General features: G+C 48.6%; 1 protein-coding gene across 2 annotated transcripts in view; it reads left to right on the top strand.

Annotated features, from left to right (window-relative positions):
* Positions 1-13686, top strand: part of DUSP15 (dual specificity phosphatase 15) — a 32752-nt gene extending 19066 nt beyond the window's left edge. For both annotated transcript variants that reach the window (XM_084854548.1, XM_084854549.1), the window contains exons 7-10: positions 35-84; positions 3779-3853; positions 6462-6636; positions 10748-13686. In XM_084854548.1, the coding sequence (XP_084710674.1) occupies positions 35-84; positions 3779-3853; positions 6462-6636; positions 10748-10963 (516 nt within the window). In that variant the 3' untranslated portion in view covers positions 10964-13686. The remainder of the gene's footprint in view (positions 1-34; positions 85-3778; positions 3854-6461; positions 6637-10747) is intronic.
* Positions 13687-20109: the final 6423 nt, after the last annotated feature.

Here is a 20109-nt window from a genome sequence, read left to right as displayed (position 1 = left end):
AAGTCCGTTCTCAATTATCCCTTTGCTTTTCCAGGGAATCACGTACCTCCGCATTGCTGTGCCAGACACACCAGAAGCAAACATGTAAGTGACCATCAGAATAAAAGAGGGGGATAACAATTCAGTGAACAAGTAATCCATCGATAAACTGAGACTTAATTCAGCACGACAGAGGTACTGCTGGTCAGAGATTCTGGTGATCTGGGAGAGGACATGCAACCTGCTTGGAATGGGGCTGCCCCAAAGGAGCAGGTGCCTGAAACTACTCCCGGTCCCAGTGCACAGGTGGGAGGGGTGGTCCAGTGTGCTGTTTTTACCGGTTTCAGCCTTTCCGAGAGAAGACAGACCAAGCACCAAGTCATTCATGCCGTCGTTCAGCCTTTCCCAATCTGGTGCCCTCCAGATATGTTGGACTGCAACTTCCATCACAGGGTGGGTGGAACGATGGGAGTTGCAGTCCAACACATCTGCTGGGCACCAGGTTGGGGAAGGCTGCCTTAGCTACTTCCACACAGACTGTCTTTTAAAAGGAGCGCCTCCAGCAACACCAGACAGGCCGCTTAACAAAATCAGCCTCGGATGGCCTTCTCTCTGTCCCATCAGCCAGGACTGCTAGACTGGTGGGGACGAGGGAGAGGGCCTTTTCTGTGGTGGCCCCCACTGTGTGGAACTCCCTCCCTAAGGAACTCCGTCATGTCCCCTCTTTAATGAGATTCCGCCATGCATTAAAAACGTGGTTGTTCAGGCAGGCATTTGGGGTGGGTTAGGGTATTCTAGGAAATGTTTTTATTGTAGAATTTTATTGTTTTAAACTGTTTTATTATACGTTGTACATCGCCCAGAGTGGCTGGGTGACCAGCCAGATGGGCGATTAATAAATTTAATTAATTAATAAATAAAATAAAACAGTTTGGAAACTAGAACTAGTCCAAAACCTGCGTGCTGGATTTTATCTGGGGGTGACTGGAACACACAAGTCCAGTCTTGTTCTGACTACGTTGGCTGGCTGTCCATTTGTTTCTGGGCCCAGTTTAAAGGGCTGGTGTTAGCTTCTAACGTCCTCCGTAGCCTAGGGGTGGGTTATTGCCTTCTCCCATATGAACCAGTCCTGGCTTCAAGGTCAGCGTCAAATGCCCAGCTCTCTGTCCTGTCATCATAGGAGATTAGATTAAGTAGTACAAGAGACAGGGTCTTTTTGGTGGTAGCACCAAGACTCTAGAATGCCCACCCTGTGGAGATCTGTGGTGCTTCTTCCTTGTATTGTTTCAGGCATGTGTCAAAAACTTATATTTCAATCAGCATTTCATGTTTTCTCATGATCTGGTGCTTTTAAGGGTCTGCTCTGCTTTTAATTTTAATAGTAATTATTATTAGTAGTAGTCTTATGAGTTTTATTTATAAATAAATAATATTTCTTGGCTGCCTCTCAGGACAAAAGCCCTTTCAGGACAAAAGCCCTCCCAAGGCAGCGTACAGTAAAACTCACGTAATAAAAACTGATGTGGTAATAAAAAATAGTGAAAATGGCAACAGCAGCAAACAGTCTAAGAAACAATAGACACGAGCATAAAAACAAAAACTTAACAACAGACAACTGCAGCTGCAACCCAGTCTGATAAAACATAATTGGGAAGGCCAGAGAAAAGGAGTAAGTTTTCAAGGCCTTCCTAAAAGCCTGCCATGATGGGGTCTGGTGGACCCCACGATGGCAGTTTCTTCCAGAGGTATGGGGCCACTGCGGAAAAAGCCCTCTCTTGTGTAGTTGCCCACCTAACTGCTCTCACAGGTAGGCAAATGAGGAGGGTCTCTCTTGCTAATCTTAAAGAGCGGACAAGCTGTTCAAGGCTTTAAAGGTCAAAACCAGCTGTCGGGTTCCCCTTATGAACTGGACCCCCTGAGCAACTATTTAAGGATCTCTTGCCTCCCTCCGTAAGAGTCTCACCTTCCTTTTTTTACCTTCCCCTTTCCAATAATGTGCAGTTTAGGCTGTAGCTGTGGCACGATTGGCACGCTAGACACAGAGTTTAACCACAACAGTTTACTGGTAAATTAAAGCAAGCAGATAACAACTAAAGGTATTTACACAACAGAGATGAGTGATACAAAAGGCATTACGAGAAAACAAAAGTTGCTAAACACAAGTTCCTTTAATTCTGTTTTCAGGGGATGTGTCCACTTCAACTGAAACCCAAATTCCAAATCTTGATGGAAATGTTCAGAGCTTGTTTTTAAACTGGGGTTTGTGAACAACTGTGACCTTTGATTCTTTTTGCAAAAATGGATTTGTTAAGAGGGAGTTGATGCCAAAGGGCTCTTTATTTGTTACATTTATACTATGCCTTTCCATAAAAAAAAAATGCCCAAGGCAGCTAACAACAATAATATCCACAATAAAAATAACTAATCCAAGGATGTTTCTAGACAAAAGCCTTCTTGTAGGTGTGTGTTGTAGTTTTCAGTTTTTTTAAAAAATCTGGAATTAAAATGGCCCCGCCACACTGAAGAAGGCATCATGGTTTTTTTGTTTTGTTTTTGTGCCACATCCCGCAATCTCCCATCCACACATGTGGGAGGCGCAAGATAGGATGCAGAAATAGCTGCCTTTTTGTTCCCTCCCTTGCACACATCACCATCCACCACATCTTCCCTCCCCTCCACTAGCAATTTCCTCCCCCAACGTCTTTATTCCGTAGTGGACATGCACACAGGTGAGTCTATTCACCTGTGTGTGCACCTTTTAAATACACACACATGCACCAGAAGTGCAGAACTGCAATAGACCAGTAGTTTGCTGCCCTTAGGCCAAAATAAACCTGCATTTTTATTCCTTTTGCTGACGGTACTGTTTTTTATTATGCAACTACACACCTACCCAGAAAGAATTTCCCTTCACGTTGCACTGTTTCTAGGGGAAAGTGGAAGTGTTTTATTTAAAATAAATGCCAAAATTTATTGAAATTTGAAATGACAGAATGCTTATACTTCACCATGCAGGTATAACAGAGTTGTGCAAATACTCCTTTAAAAAAGTTAAGAATTAGAATAGGCACTCTCACACTGAACAGGTATAAATATAGTCAAAGTAAGAGATATCAAAACAGCTGTCCTCCATGAAAGCACTCTGCAATTCTGGGGCTGTTATCAGCCATTAGAGCGCTTGTGAAATAAATGAGAAAATTTATGGAAATTTGAAATGACGAAATGATGGAATGTTTATAGTTAATTATGCAGGCATAGCAGAGTTGCGCAGTTATGCCTTTTTTTTTTTTAGAAAAGACAATCCCATGTAGAATGGTTATAAATGTAGCCAAAGGAGGAGATACCAAATCAGTTTTCTTCCATTTTTTGTGCCCCTGGCCAAGTCCTCAGCCATTAGAACTCTTATAGCGTGGATACCAATGGAAACAAAAATGGCAGAGCTGCAGAGAAACAATCCTGCAGAGGAGTTCTTGGAACACACCTCCCAATAACATCACATCACATCACAGCACACACCACAACCACACCCCTAGCGAAGTGCTGGAGGGTTGCAGTATCAAATATCTACACCTGCTGATGTTTGTGCGATTCTTGCATGCCATGAGAAATTAATGGATTTCCCCCCTAATTAGAAAATCAGATAAGAGCAAACTAAAAAAATGGCAGCCAGTTAAAAGCATAATTAAATTAGAAATAAATTCAGGGAAGCAATCCTGTGATCCACCCAAGCTGGTAACATTTCTTGAAATTCCTGGCTCTTATTTGGAATGTGTTGCTCTGCTTTGTTTCTACCCTCCAGCAAGAAACATTTTAAAGAATGCATTCATTTTATCCACTCCTGCCGCCTGCGTGGAGGAAACTGCCTTGTTCACTGGTACGTTAACTGGTGGTGGTAGCACATAGTAGCACGTGTGGTGGAGAGAGAGGGGAGCCAAAATGAAGCTGCATTACACAAAGTGAGATTTCAGCGTTTCAGACAGAGAAGGCTCTTCCACAGCCAAATGTGGTGATGTCAGGGATTGAACCTACAACCTCCTACGTGCAAAGCAAATGGCTTTAGAAACATGGGAAGCTGCATTATACGGAGTCAGACCCTGGGTCCATCTAGCCCAGTACTGTCAACACTGACTGGCAGCAGTGGTGCTCCAGGGTTTCAGGTAGGAATTTTTCCAACCCTGCCTGGAGACGCCGGGGATTGAACCTGGGACCTTCTGCATGCAAAGCAGGGGGGGCTCTCCCACTGAGCTACAGCCCCTTCCCTGCACGTTGGACCATTCAAAGACCCAAGACCACAAGAGAGCAATACCAAAGAACCTTCCGGTGGGAAAACAGTTGATGCCAATGACATTTTTACTGCCCACATGAGCCAAGAGAGTGACAGTCGTTTGGGGGCAATGGTGGGGTGCGAGCATAAAAAAGGTAAAGGTGTCCCCAACAAGTCATGTCCGACTCTAGGGTGTGGTGCTCATCTCCATTTCTAAGCCAAAGAGCCAGTGCTGTCCGAAGACGCTTCCATGGTCCTGTGGCCGGCATGACTGAACACCGAGGTGCACGGAACGCTGTTACCTTTCCCGCCGAGGTGGTACCTATTTATCTACTTGCAATTTCTTGCTTTCGAACTGCTAGGTTGGCAGGAGGGGGTGCGAGCATAGCTGCACACAATACAGCATGAGAATGCCCCCCACCCCACCCCCAAAAGTTTGTGTGAGTTCAGCAGAGGAGGACTTCAAGTGAGGAGGGAGCATTAATTCAAGCAGCTCCATGGAAAGGTGCACATGCCCCTGTGAGGTGTGATCCAATATACTGTGGGTACAGTTGCCCTGCCTTCCCTAACCTGGTGCTCCCCAGATGTTTGCCATGCTGGCTGGGAAGGATGAGAGATGCGGTCCAACACATCTGGAGGGCACCAGGCAGTGGAGGCTGGTGGCTTCGATGTCAGTGGGGAGGCGAATCAGGTCCGGATTTCAGTCAGAACCAGTCAGGACTCTAAAGGAGCTATCCAAGGTGCGGAAGAGCACCTTGGAGAGCTCCTTTAGAGTCCTGACTGAAACCTGGAGCGGATTCCCCCCCCCGACATTGTAGCCACCAGCCTCCATTGGCCCCAGGTTGGGAAATGCTGTTATAGGCCCTAACAGAGCCATTTTGAGCTGTCTCCCTGCCTCCCCTGCCCTGCAGCACATGTACAGCCTTTGTGCTGAGCCATAGGAGTCCATGTTACCCTTCCACACATGTGCCAGAGATTGCTATCCCCTTTTTTCTGGCCAAGCTCCCACACCTTTGGCAGAGCTGTGATGGAAACCGAGGAGGTGTAGCTTTTCCCGGCGTGGAACTACAGTGATGGGCAGTGCTTCACCTGTCAAATGTCTGCCCCTCATGGTCTATTCATGGCACAGGAACTTTGCGAGAGGAAAAATGACAGCTGTAGTGCAGCTGGTGAGCCACTGTGTGAACACAATACTGGACTAGACGGACCTTGGGCCAATACAGCACCAGGACTCTTCTTATGCAGAAGTGCTGAGTTTTTGTTCATGTAAACACAGCCCAAGTCAGAGAGAAAAGCCTTGCTTGAGTTTGTTAAGAAACTAACGTGAACAGGCCCAGAAAAAACTGGATCAGGTAGTGCCTTCCCCACCTCAAAGGAAGAACAGCAGCAGTTGTTTGTTACGGTGGTTCAGCACATGAATGAATGAATGAATGAATGGGTGTCTGGCCTATTGGTCTTCAGCACCGCCAATCAATGTTACAAGAGGTGGGCACATTGATTTATTTCTTTACTACATTTTCATCCTGCCCTTTCTCCAAGAAGCTCAAGGCTGCATTGCTGGGTCTTCCCCCTCCATTTTATCAGCCCTTTGAGGTAGGTGAGACTGAAAATGACTGGCCCAAACTCATCCAGGGGGCCTTATGGCTGAGTGAAGATTTGAACCCAGGTCTTCCCAGCCCCAATCCAATACTCTAACTGCTATACCACAGTGAGTTTCTGGTGGCCTATTGGCATTCAGCTCTGGATTCTGTTTGGAAAGCCCTGGATCAGCCATGCAATACATGCCCCTGAGCATGTGCAGCCTGATTTCCCGTCACTCAATTTGAATCTCCCTCATCCGGAACAAGGGCCCAGTTCGCAGGAAGTGTCTTCCAGGCTATCTTGAGTTTTCGTTTAAGAAATTAAGTAGGCCTCATGCTCCAAAAGAGTCCCTACGGAAGTACCCAAAACATGGCCTGAAGGCACATGAGGCAGCCACCTTGCTGAAGCTACGCAGGTCTGGGTCTGGTCAATCCTTGGCGGGGAGACACCTGGGAACGTCATGTAGCCACCTTGAGTTCCACAATGGAAGAAAGGTGGGATAAAAAAGTAATAATAAATAAATGCCCAGTGTTGGTTTTCTGTTGTTCACGGGAACGCAGGCAGAGTGAGAGGGTCTTGCAATAGCAGGCAGAGAAAGATGGCAGGGGGTTCTGATTGCTTCCCGTTGTGCCTGCAGCCTTGCCGGGATCTCTCGCAGCACCACCATCGTCCTGGCTTATATCATGGCAGTGACGCAGCTGAGCTGGCGTGAAGCACTGGAGGCTGTCAAGGCCGTGCGGCCTGTTGCCAACCCCAACCCAGGTTTTCGCCAGCAGCTGGAGGAATATGGGTACAGCCAGTCAGCACAGAAGGTGAGAGCAATCCACCCAGAGTGTGCGTGTCTCCGTTAGGGATTTTGCTAGTTATGTTCCATCTGTGTTTCGTGGACTGTCAGGTGTCTTCCATTCTGTCATCTGCTCACTGACAGAATTGGTTTTTTTTTAATCAGAATGTCACTAATTCACATTAGTCCTAATTAGGTCATACGGATTAGCCCTAATCCACATTAACTGGTGTGGGTTAGTGCATATGCACAAGTGCACATTAGCACTAATCCGCATTTGTGCTAAATCTCCCCAGAAGTGAACAAACGGTCCGCAGAATCCGCGTGACTCAGAAGACACCAGTCCACTGCGGAATCTGCAGTTCAGAGTTCTCAAAATCCGAACTCATTTAAATTATTGTGGATTTTTCCAACATCCCTAGTCCCTTTCTGGCCTAAATCTTGAATGTGGGGTGGGGCGGGGCGGGGGTGAGGGAGACAGAAGCCACTCAGGGTTTCCTCTATTCCAAAGTGCTTGCAACCTCTGAGAATATCTGGTAGCAAACAGAGGTTCAGGAGCAACTTATTCCCACAAGTAGTTCCCCCACAGCAAGAGTGAGGGACAGACATGCAGGGAACAGATTTCAAGTGACACAAAAGCCAATCATGATGTAACTGAGAGTCCTGTGCCATGTTAAGAGACCCGGCTCAGGAGTGGAACTAGACATAGGAAAGGACGTGGGGCTACTGTTGAAAGTGGTAAGCCTGTGCTGAGTTCCTTCTCCTCACCACCATAACATGCAGTTGAGGAAATGCTTGGCATGACATGTTATGAGTCTCCCCCCCACCCATGGCACATCACCGTGGGTCAGGAAGGTGGGTCAAGAAGGTGGTGGGATGATGATGACGATGTCGTCTACACCATCTATAAAGTTGCTCAGGATTCATCCCCTTAGTTTGCTTTCCCACAGGTGCACGGAGGTGCAGTTCAGCGTATGCGAGTGTAAAGCGATGCACACTGGGGCAGAAATATAAGCTGATGGCATCTGAGCTAACAGGGACTGACTAAGAAAGAGATCTCGGGGCTGTGGTGGGCAGCTCAATGAAGATGTCGACCCGGTGTGCGGCTGCCATGAAAAAGGCAAATTCCGTGTTAGGCATAATTAAGAAAGGAATCGAAAATAAAACTGCCAGTATCAGACTGCCCTTATAGAAAACTGTAGTGTGAGCACTCTTGGAGTACTGTGTACAGTTCTAGTCACCGCACCAAAGAAAGGATAATGATCAAGGGGCTGGAGCAACTCCCCTATGAGGAAAGGTTACAACATCTGGGACTGTTTAGCTTAGAGAAAAGGCGGGTAAGGCAAGACATGGCAGAGGTGTACAAAATTATGCATGGTGTGGAGAATATGGATAAGGAGACCATTTTCTTCCTCTCTCATAATACTACACTCCAGAGTCATCCCATGAAACTGATTGGTGGGAGATTCAGGACAGAGAAAAGAAAGGACTTCTTCACACAGCTCAGAGTCAAACTATGGAATTCACTACCACAGAATGCAGTGATGGCCACTAGTTTGGATGGCTTTAAAATGGGGTTGGACAAATTCCTGGAGGAGAAGGGTATCCATGGCTACTAGTCCTGATGGTTATACTCTACCTCATGTATCAGAGGCAGTATGCCTTGGTACACCAGTTGCTGGGGAACATGGGCGGGAGGGTGCTGTTGCACTCAAGTCCTGCTTGTGGGTTCCCCGTGGGCACCCGGTTGGCCACTGTGTGAACAGAATGCTGGACTAGATGGACCCTTGGCCTGATCCAACAGGGCTCTTCTGATGTTCTTATATAAATTCTGAAGTGGAGATGCTCATTGTGACAGTCCCCATAGCCACGCCCCCCAAGTTGTAGGCAGCTGTGTTGTTCCATATCAACAAAACTATTGCAGTGGTTTTCATCTCCACCAGGAGCAGGTCTCTTGTAAAGCGGATGGTCCAAATTGCCCGTTCAAGACCAGGCCGCCCCAAAAGACCCTGAGCTACAACAGGGAGAGCTTACAGCTATGTCTTGTTGCTGGGAAGATCCATTTCCCACCAGCCACTGTGAGGACTGCAGCTGAGCTCAAAGGGAACGGGGAATTCTGAGCAGAGCGGCGGATGATGTCAGTGCCCCTGGCGACCAGGCACTTTGTCCCCGAGAGCCCTGGCACCACGAGAGGCTTAATGGCAATACATGATCAGCTGAAGAAGCAGGACGCTGCCTGGCGGTGCGTCAGACCCAGTGGAGGCTGGTGGCTCTGATGTCAGCGGGGTGGTGCGTCCGTGCCAGGTTTCAGCCAGAACTATTTAGGAGCTGTCCAGCACACTTTGTTTCGCACCTTGGATAGCTCTTTTGAGTTCTGACTGAAACCCAGAGCAGATTTGCTGCCGCGCTGACATCGGAGCCACCGGCCTCCACCGCACCAGTCAATCCACTGGACCATCTAACTCCGTATTGCACCGAATGGAAGTGTCTCACCGGGGTTCAGACAGGGGTGTTTCTCAGCCCTACCTGGAGATGGCAGGGACTGAACCTGGGACTTCCCGCATGCCCAGCAGGCTCCGCACCACCGAGCAAGCACCCGTCCCGCTGCACGAGCACCAGTAGCATGATGCCGATGAGGGCAGATCTGAATGAAAAAGTTCGGAGCTGAAGACAAAAGTACGCTGGCAGTTACTCATCAACTTTCTATGCAGTGTGCTGGAGATTAAAAAAAACAAAGGCAGAAGATGAAGCGCGAACGGCAGGCGAGGGCGAGTTCCCTTGTCCACATGATGCCATGTCTCTTTGTGTCCCGGAAGAGAGGAGGGGTGACTGTGGGCGCAGGCTGATGTCGCCCGTGGCAGATGCCTGGTTTATTTAAGGCCCCTCTGTACCTCCTGCTGCAGAGCTCTCTGAACGGATGGCAGTGAAACACCAGGCTGGCAGGGCTGGGAGCTGGAGTCGCTGGCTTTAGGCAAGCACCTCGGAGCAGATGCACAGGACGTCCGACCCCCACACACCTTCACCGGGCTGGTGGTGCTCCAAGGTGCTTTGCAGGTGATGAAAAGTGCTTCTCACCTTAGCTAGCTCCTTTAGAGTTCTGACTGAAACCTGGAACAGATTCACCACCCCACCGACATCAGAGCCACCAGCCACCACCGGTTCAAGCATGCCTGTATAGTCCTAAGACCGGGGTTGGCATCATGGTGCCCACAGGCACCAGTGTGCCCTGCCACCTTTCTTCGTGCTGGTGGTGTGGTGGAGCCAGGGCTCACAGGGTCAAATTGCCAGGAGCTTTGGATTTAGCAGGGAGGAGGATGCCATCTACCACCCCCTCCTTCAATTTCCCTGTCCCCTCTGAGCTTAGCCGCATTCCTCACAGTAGGTGGGCGCGGGAGCGGATTTTCCCTGCATGAATATATTGTGAGCAATCGCCTTGTAATGCCAAGTCTTTTGGTGTGGCTTGGTCTTGAGTGGGCGGTTAAGACCTATTTGCTTTACAAAAGACCTGCTCCTGGTGGAGATGAAAAGTGCTGGGACTGCCTGGTTGTCAGGGATCCACTCAGCTGCCTGCATTTTGGGATGCTTCTTGGGGAGGTGGCTATGGGGATTGTCATGATGACTGCCTGCACCTCAGAATTTACCACTACTTGGTGCCCATAGAGGTGGCTGGGGGGGCGGGTGAGAGAGAGAGAGAGAGTCTATAGGTAATGAGCTGGGGTGAGAAAGCGTGTGTGTGTGGTGATCCAGAGAGAGGGGAAAAAAGACCCGAGAGGCTTCTGTTGGTGCTGAAAACTGTGGGTTCAAAGGAGTTGTTTAGTATGTTGGGGCTCAGACCACACCTCTGTCTTTGGGCACATTTGTCCTTTGTGACTAGCCATGCCGCTCGTTGCACCCATTTTGTGATAGTGTCCAGGACTGTTTCTCAAATTGCCAAACAAGCACTTAGGCCCTAAGAGCTTGCCTACCCCTGCCATAAGGGCTAGGAACCTGCCTTTTTGTGTGCAAAAAAGGGCCAGATTCTCAGCTTGCATCACGTAAATGTAGACATGCAAGAATTCGCCCAGCCCTCTTTTTTGGATGTGATCCTGTGGCCTGGATTTCGCTGGAGTGCTGACAACTGTCCCTTGTGTCACTGACAGATCCACCGGCGACTTGGGCGCAAATACGGAGCAGCCCCTTTTAACGACGACGACGACCTTAGAGGCCTGCTCCCATCTGGCAAAAGACGCAACACCCCCGGGGCTGCTGGGACCATGCAGACGCTGGTGCCAAAGAGCAGAAGCACAAAGCACACAAATCCATTTCTGCTGCGCGTCAAGCAGACCTTCTCCTGCCTCCCTGGGTGCCTGAATTGAGACCTCCTTTGAGAAAGCACATTGCACTGGCCGAGGCCAAAATCTAGCAATGATACTGTATCCGCTGGCACTATGAGAAAGATTTGGGCAAAAGAGGAACCACCCCACCGGGGGCAATGCCAGGTCATCTGACTTGTCTGCCTCAGTTCCTTTCACAGAGGTAACTGTTAGAGGAGCTGGCCCAAAGGAAGCCCATCGCAGACCAATTTAACAGCCTGTCTGGAGTGTTTCTGACCCCAAAGGCCTCAAGGGCAGTGAATCATCTCCAACCTTCAGTGGCAGGCCTGGGACTGGGAGTCATCTGCCAGTCAAGGACTCCCTCAAAGCTGATTCTCAGGCAGGAATTTGGCAGTGAAGCAGGAATCCTTCAGTAATTGCTGTTTAGGATCAAGAAACTAAAAGAGAATGAAAAGAAAGAAAAGTCTAATGGAGATGGCACTCACAAGGCAAAGAGCTTCCCTGTCCATCAGGTGTGTGTGTACGTATGAGGCAGAGAACAGAAAATAGCAAGAGCAAGTAGAACAAAATAGTCATGAGCAAATGGGTCCATCCAGTGGAGGCTGGTGGCGCCAATATCAGTGGGGCGATAAATCTGCTCTGAATTGAGTCAGAACTCTAAAGGAGCGATCCAAAGTGCTTGCCCCACTGACATTGGAGCCACGAGCCTCCACTGGGTCCATCAGACCTGATACATGCACCCAACTTGGAAGAGTTCCACAGAAGGGAGAATTATGGCCAGTGTCACTTTTCCCACTATAGCCGGATTATGATGAGAAGCTGCACCTGCCAAAATTCTCTTCCACAAATTATTTTAAGGTGTGTTAGACATTTGCTTTGAAGCAGAAGCATAAAGGGGGTATTTATGTCTAAACGCCCCTCTCTTTCCTTGCTAAAGGAAGAAGCATTAGAACCACAAGCTGCTGCTGGAGGTAAGCTGACTGCTTTCTCTTTGGCCCATCCCTGCCCTCTGCTGCACTCATAGAACGAGCAACGTTCCGGGCCAAGGAGGGCAGTCAGAGCACGATGCTGGCTCCCGAGACGAGAAAAGGAAAACAAGCTGACATGCTCTGATTATTGCCTATGGAACTGATACAGGTGGCCTGTGAGAATGTGCTCTTCCAAAGTGCTGCCTTGGGGTCTTTCCATTTTGCGGAATGCAAAAGAGAGACATAATTGGCCCTCCCCCGTGGAACAAAAATGATGTGTCTGCCAGCTCCCTTTCCGAGTGACTCAGCAGCCCAAATTGCTCCTCTCGAGGGAGGAATCATAATGGATGTGCGACGCTAACGATCAGCAAAAAAAATGAAAAATGCTGCTGCCGTGCACTACACTAGTTGTGTAGGCTGCTAAGCCCCATCCTGCTTGCGACGCCATGTCAGGGCAGGCTTCCTGTGTACTTCTCCTTTCCAAGAAATTGGCAGCTAGAGCAGCTGCCAGCCCCTGGGCAGAATTGGGTTTCAGCTCCAGTGTCAGGAGCCCAGAGGCCTGGTGGACTTCCCCCAGCTAAGCCAGGCTGCGCATGTGTACGTCACTGGAGACTTGTTCCACCCAAATGATTGGGAACCGAAAGAAAGCTGCAAGGCAAATGAGCATGACAGCACTCAGCAGGCCAAAGCTACAAAATTTTCCCTGCTGCCTGCGTGCGTGCATTTACCTTGTGTCCCATGCATGTCTCTTTATGAGCCTCCTCTAAGCACAAAGTCTGGCTTTGCCTCCTATGTGAAGTGCCAATGGGGTCCGAGAGGGTCCTTCTCTCTTGGCCTTTGTGCAGTCAAGGTGCGAGTTTAATAACCACCTCAGAGTGGCTTATTTAACCCATACAGAATACCTGGTCAATTGTGCAGTTAATGATTGGTCAAATCCTGTAAATAATGGTCAGGAATTTAGAGCACCCATGTTTATGAGAACTGTGCCAAACAGAAATTCTAAAATCTACTGACGGGCAATGCCATTATTAAAAGTAACGCAGCAGAATCTGCGTGACTCAGAGAAAGCCAGTCTGCTGCAGAATCTGTGGGTCGGATGCATTGAAATCCGAACTCATTCGAATCTGGTGCTGATTTCTCTGACATCCCCAGTGTGCATGGGATTACAGCCTTAAGGGGCGGGCAACATGTGGCCCTCCAGATGTTTGGACCTACAACTTCCCTCAGCCCTAGCCAATGCAGCCAATGATGAAGGATTATGGGAGCTGTAGGCCAAAACATCTGGAAGGCCACCAGTTGCCCACGCCTGCTCTACTGGATGCTATGCAGGTTTCATACTGCATCTAGGAATGCTGGGAGAAAGGAACACACCATGGCTGATTCTCCCATTTTTGAAAATAAAAAACCCAGATTACTCAGATCGGTGAGACCCTGGAAATCTGCTGTCTCTTCCAACATTCTGTCTGAAGACTGTGAACAAAATGCATTGCAAATGTTGTGACTTCAACATCAACCCGACATTTTTCTCTCTCCCCACCCCACTTCCCACTTCACTTAACCTGATAAAGAGCCCTGAAGAACTCAAAAGCCTGTTCGGTGCTTTGTGGCATTTTGCTTACTTCTTGTAAGGGTATAGTCCAACTGTGGGCTTGGGCATGTTTCTTATGGACTGCCATGGCTTTCTTTTGCTTTGTGTGTCATACAAGAGAGACTGATGTTACTTACCAAAAAGTATGGATATTCAAGAAGCAGAACAGTTCTTCTTGGCTTTTATCGCAGGGATAACCAAAACAGCGACACTTCTTTTAAAAAATGCAATTCAATAAAAAGATGGGTAAATATGATAAAAGAGAATGCTCAGGTTTTACCTATGGGAAGAATTTTGTTGTTGTTGTTCAGTCGTGTCCGACTCTTCGTGACCCCATGGACCATAGCACGCCTGGCCTTCCTGTCCTCCACTCTCTCCCGGAGCGTGCTCAAGTTCATATTCATTGCATCGGTGATGCTATCCAGCCATCTCATCCTCTGCTGTCCCCTTCTCCTTTTGCCTTCAGTCTTTCCCAGCATCAGGGTCTTTTCCAGAGAGTTTTCTCTTCGCATTAGGTGGCCAAAATATTTGAGCTTCAGCCATGTCTCTCTGTGGGTTGGTGCATGCAGGCTGAGGACCAAGAAGTCCTTGCTCCAGAGAGCATAATGATGCAGTTAGAAGGGGGGGAAGGCCAGGGGAGGCTGCATGCAGTCTATGTGTTGCCCATCCAATTTAAGGTGCAGTCATATGCATGTTTAGACAGAAAAAAGTCCTAGAACTCCCAGTATTCCCGAGCCAGCCATGCTGGGGAATGCTGGGAGTTATAGGACCTTTTTTCTGTCTATAAACATCCATAGGATTGCACCTTTATATGTACACACACACACACACACACACACACACAATTTTCCTGGGAACTTCAAAGCAACAACAACAAACATACAATTTAAAACCAACAACATAGTAACACAACTCTATTGCTCTTTAACCCAACACAAGGACCTAGAATATTTGACAATGCTTGACCATGGTCAAGAGGCAACCAACCAACCAAATCAACTGACAATATTTGCTCAAGCAGCTGAGATGTCCCAATTCCAGAATTATAGGAAACTTGTCCAAACTTTACTCACTGAGCTGCCAAGGCCTGGGATGCATGGCAAAAATGTCAGTCAACAACTCGGGGTGGGGGGGAGGTTTGTGTATCAGTGCTTGTGTGATTGCTTCATCACGCACCACAACCAGATTCCAGTTTCTCAGTTCATACCCGTACCCACACCTCACTGTGCGGACACAAAGATTTCCAATAATTCACAGATTCTGACACACGGTAAAACACATTGCCAAGCACAGGAAAATTTGGCACACAAGAAGTGGTCACATGATTGCTTTAGCATAGTCAGACACAACCTGTCCACTGCAGTTGTTCTGGCATGCATCTGGGGTTGTGTTGTTTTGGTCCAGTGCGAAGAGTTATTGACACTGCTTCATATTCAGGCTTGCTCATGTACCTTTCAAGGGCGTGGCTGGATGCGTCTAATTATTTGCACCCTACAGCACACCACCTGCATTCCAGCAACCGGATTGAAGGATCTCCTCTCTCCTCCTCCCCCTTAATTCCACATCCAAAGATTGCCCCAATCCTTATAGAATATTCTGGCAAGGACCCTGAGCTATGGAGAGATTGTGGAAGAAGAGATTGTGGAATGATTATGATTCCATAATCATAAAGATTATGGAGAGATTGTGGAAGAAGAAGAAAGAATATCTTTCCTTTCTGTATGCACCCTAGGGGCTTTGTGCATTATGCACAGCTCCTTGAAAGGACACAATGCGTATATCACACAAAGGCCTCCCAGCCTTTTACTGTGCAACACCAAACCTTTCTTTTCTTTTCTTTACATCAGCAACACGATAAAACCAGATTAATAGACACATACAAAATAAGCTGTGTGCGCGTGTTTCAAATTTTCTTTTTTTAAACCACTATTAAGGATGTACGAAAGTCACCTTTTCGAAGGGTGACATTCGTGGGTGGGAGAGGTGCTCCATCCCTCCCCCTGAAATTCTCTCCGGCCGGCTCCACTCCGCGGCAATTCCACGGAGCCGCCGGCCGGGGCTGCCTGCAGCCGGACATCCGGCCGCTGGGCAGCCTGCAGAGGGACGCAAATGGCGGCAGCCATTTGCGTGCCTGTATTTTGCCGTGATAGGCTACGTAAATATTTACGTAGCCTATCACGGCAAAAAAACAAACAGCGAACACAAATAGTGACGGCTACGGCGGCCGCCATTTGCATTCCCTTCTTTTTTGGCCGTGATAGGCTACGTAAATATTTACGTAGCCTATTATGGCAAAAGAAATGAGTGCAAATGGAGACCGCTACGTCATTTGCGCCCCTCTCTTTTGCCGTAATAGGCTACGTAAATATTACATAGCCCATCACGGCCAAAAAAAAGGGAACGCAAATGGCGGCCGCCGTAGCCGCCGCCATTTCTGTTCACTGTTTGTTTTTTTGCCATGATAGGCTATGTAAATACTTACGCAGCCTATCATGGCTTCCGCAGGGACACAAATGGCGTCCCTGCGTTAGCTGTGATAGGTTACGTATTTACGTAGCCTATCACGGCTATAACGAAGAAGCGAATGACGGCTGTGGACACGGCCACCATTCACAAAGCAGTGCAAATGGCAGCAGGTAGGTGTCCCGTTACGTGTGCCTTTTGCGGGGCGGGGCGGGGGGGCAGGGGGCTTCATTCTGCCACTGATTTCGGGGGGGCGAATGCACTGGCATTCGGCCTCACTGAGATCTGTGGCGGAATTCTCTGACATCCCTACTAAAAGCCTCCGAGACGTGGGAGCCCCCTAGTGGACACTCCTGTCCCCATCAGTCAACGATCCCTCATTGATCACTATTTGAGTGCTTATCTGACTGGTCAATAAAAGCCCCTTTCAGATTACGTATCTTTACACTTTTGGGACCATTTTGGATTAATACTGCGTGCCTTCATGAAAACACAGGCAGGAATCCTACTGCCAGACCCAATCTCCCTGCTGCTCTTAAGCAATTACTGTGCAATACGTACATACAAATTCAGAGATGCCCTACGACCAGGGCAGGAGAGCCCGAGGCATTTATATTCAAACATCATTGTATGAAACATGTTCAATTATTCATTCCGGCTAATTGCTGTGTGGAGCCCGAATGCACATAAACGCTCGCACGTTAATCGCTTCATCAGCCTGAGAGCGGTGAGAGGAAGTGATCCGTTTTGACCAGGCAGTCCAGCTTTTGCTCCACCTCTAATGATCAATCAACTTGCAGCAGCTGAGTTTTGACCTCTGACATCCATGCACATGGATCCAAGCGGTGCTTTTAAAGGCACTTCCCAATGGCCCCCCACAACGTTTCCCAGTGTTCCCAATTGTCTCCTACAGAACCCGGGCAGGAGCATGAGATGCTGCCATCCAGACAAGACCCAGGAAGCTGCCTTACACCCAGTCAGACTGAGGGCCCATCTTCTGCAGTATTGCCTGCATGTCAGGCCAGGCTCCCCATCTGTAGCTTAAGGAAATGTTGATTGGGAAAGGAGTACAACAAGGCTGTATATTGTCACCCTGCTTATTTAATTTATATACAGAGTACATCATGAGAAACGCCGGGTTGGATGAATCACAGGTCGGAATCAAGATTGCCGGGAGAATTATCAACAACCTCAGATACGCAGACGATACCACCCTAATGGCAGAAAGCAAAGAGGATCTAAAGAGCCTCTTGTTGAGGGTGAAAGTGGAGAGTGCAAAAGCTGGTCTGAAACTCAACATTAAAAAAACTAAAATCATGGCATTTGGCCCCATCACTTCCTGGCATATAGAAGGGGAAGAAATGGAAGCAGTGACAGATTTTATTTTCTTGGGCTCCAGGATCGCCACAGACGGTGACTATAGCCATGAAATTAAAAGACGCTTGCTCCTGGGGAGGAAAGCTATGGCAAACCTAGACAGCATAGTAAGAAGCAGAGACATCACCTTGCCGACGAAGGTCCGCATAATCAAAGCTATGGTTCTCCCAGTAGTAACGTATGGCTGTGAGAGCTGGACTATAAGGAAGGCTGAGCACCAAAGAATCGATGCCTTCGAACTGTGATGCTGGAGAAGACTCTTACGAGTCCCCTGGACTGCAAGGAGGTCAAATCAGTCCATCCTAAAGGAAATCAACCATGAGTGCTCATTGGAAGGACAGATACTGAAGCTGAAGCTCAAATATTTTGGCCACCTAATGCGAAGAGAAAACTCCCTGGAAAAGACCCTGATGCTGGGAAAGATTGAAGGCAAAAGGAGAAGGGGACGGCAGAGGATGAGATGGCTAAATAGCATCACCGATGCAACGAATATGGACTTGAGCACGCTCCGGGAGAGAGCGCAGGACAGGAAGGCCTGGCGTGCTATGGTCCATGGGGTCATGAAGAGTCGGACATGACTGAACGACAATTGGTTGATGAGGTTTATTCCTTTTACTGTTGTTTTTCATGTATTTGTTTGTATGCTTTATTTGCATTTTATTGTTAGCCGCCTTGAGCAACTTTCTTTTGCAAAAAGGCGGGATTGGAAATAAATGATTTAGGGCATAATCCTATGCATGTTTAGACAGGATAAAGTCCTACAACGCCCAACATGCCCCATGCTGGGAACAGTAGGACTTTTTTCTGCATGAGATCCCAGTCCGGTCTTCTGGAGTTCCCCTGATGGCCACACCCCTTTCCACCAACCCATCATTGGGTGGTCCTCCACCTTTGGTGCACGTCCCACCCATTCTGAAATGCAGAAATGCCTCTCCGAAGCAGAAGCTACTGAAAGCAGGAGCTTTAAGTGATAATATACAAGGTTCTTTTAAAAATTGACCCTGCCCTTTTAGCCCCATCCACAACTGCAGTGCAGCCCCTGAGGGCTTTTTCTCAATGGAATTTGGCCTTTGGGCTGAAAGAGGCTCAACACCCCTGCTCACACCCTGACAGGTAGCTCCTCTTCGTGGACTCAGGGTTTCCCTCCCACTTTCCATGGACTTACCAGACAGAGATCCCCCGTGGCCTTTCAGCATGCAAATCATGTGCCCTATTACTGAGCTAGAGCCCTATCCTGTGAAAGCTCATTCTCTGCTGATATTCATCAGGTGCAGCTTCCCACCTCATTGCACCTCTATGCAGGGAAGGGCTTTCCCTCCTGATTTCTGTCCCTTATGCAGCTGATGCAGACAAGAAGAGGGAATCTGTCCATCAAGGTAGCAAGCCCACTCATAGTTAACTCTTTACCTGCTGTATCCGGATAGGACATTAATAACTACTGGTTATCTCCTGTCCCCAAGAGCAGAGTCTTTCTCTTCTCTTCAACCCAAACAATTAGGGAGCCAAGCACATCTGTTATTTTAACATGTTTTGTTTTAATTATGGGGTTTTATTCTTTCATCTTGTTGTTCACTGCTCCAAAATCTTTGATGTGGAGCAGTATATACATATTGAAAATAAATCTTTTTAGGCCACCAATGAAAAGGCTCCATCCTGTGAAGCCACCCAAGATACAATAGGCTGTAGCAGGACACAGAGCAGGGGCCAGAATATGATCTCTAACAAGTTGTCAGGAAGCTCTGTATGGGAGAAGGTGGTTCTTCAGTTATCCTGGTCCCAGGCCACTGAGGCCCCAGAAACTCAACGGAAGGTAGCACATCTGATGTAAAATGCAGTGGAGTAATATCTTCTGAGTGGCCAGCCCCAGTTCATGCATGGAACCTTGGACCAGCTGTAGCTCCAGAACTCTTTTTCAAATGCAAACAGTGCACTACACTGCCATCCAGTGTGGGTGTCACTGAGGCATGAGTGACACTAGCCAGGAAAGGGGCCACTGGCATCCCAACCTCAGCTGCTCAAAGGCCACCAGGTTACTGAGGAGCAGAAGCATCAACTATCCCATAAAGGAGGGGCGGGCAATGTGTGGCCTGCAGCTGTTTTGTGGCCCCCGTTGCTGAATGTAATGCTGTCGCCAGAAAACAGCGATTCTCCTTTCAAACAAGGTGTTCAGCACTCCATCCCCACCATGCTGGGAAGAATAATCATGCTCCCAGAACGCTCCCAGGAGCCCTGAAGGGTAGCCGAGAAATACTTTACATAAAATTAAACTAAAATATAAAATAATTAAGGGTGCAGTCTTATGCATGTTTAGACAGGAATAAGTCCTAGGACATTTTCCAGTCTAACTATACATAGGATTGCACCCTAATTAAATGGCCAATAGCTGTCGAAACTGCGACCCTCGATGAATCTGTCCAGTCCCTTCTTCTTCTATATTATTATTTATCGCCAGAGCATAGCAGCGCTCGTGCGCAACAACTCCCCGTTTGCAGGGCCCTTGCGCGGGTGACCGCGTCGTTTCTGGCGGGCGCTCCTTCCTGCGGCCCGCGGGCGCCTTGCGGGCCCGGCCCGGCCCGGCCCTTCCCCCGCCTCCCTCGCGCTGCGCAAGGCCGAGCACGCGGCGCCGACCCGGCCCTGCTCGGCAGCCGCATTCGCCACACGGCGCCCCGCGGGGCTGAAGGGAGCCCCGCTCGCCGCGCCGCTTCCCAGAGCGGGAGGGCGCGACCCGGAGCCTTTCACCTGCTGGCCCGGGCAGCTCGGGAGGCGCGCTGGCGGCCCGGCCCGGCCCGGCC

The sequence above is a fragment of the Heloderma suspectum genome, chromosome 4, assembly GCF_057233095.1.
Source record: "Heloderma suspectum isolate Gila_16-S chromosome 4, 16-S_ref, whole genome shotgun sequence".
In the NCBI taxonomy this organism is placed as follows: Eukaryota; Metazoa; Chordata; class Lepidosauria; order Squamata; family Helodermatidae; genus Heloderma; species Heloderma suspectum.
The sequence above is the reverse complement of the archived record's forward strand: the minus strand, read 5'-3'. Positions and strand labels throughout refer to the sequence as shown.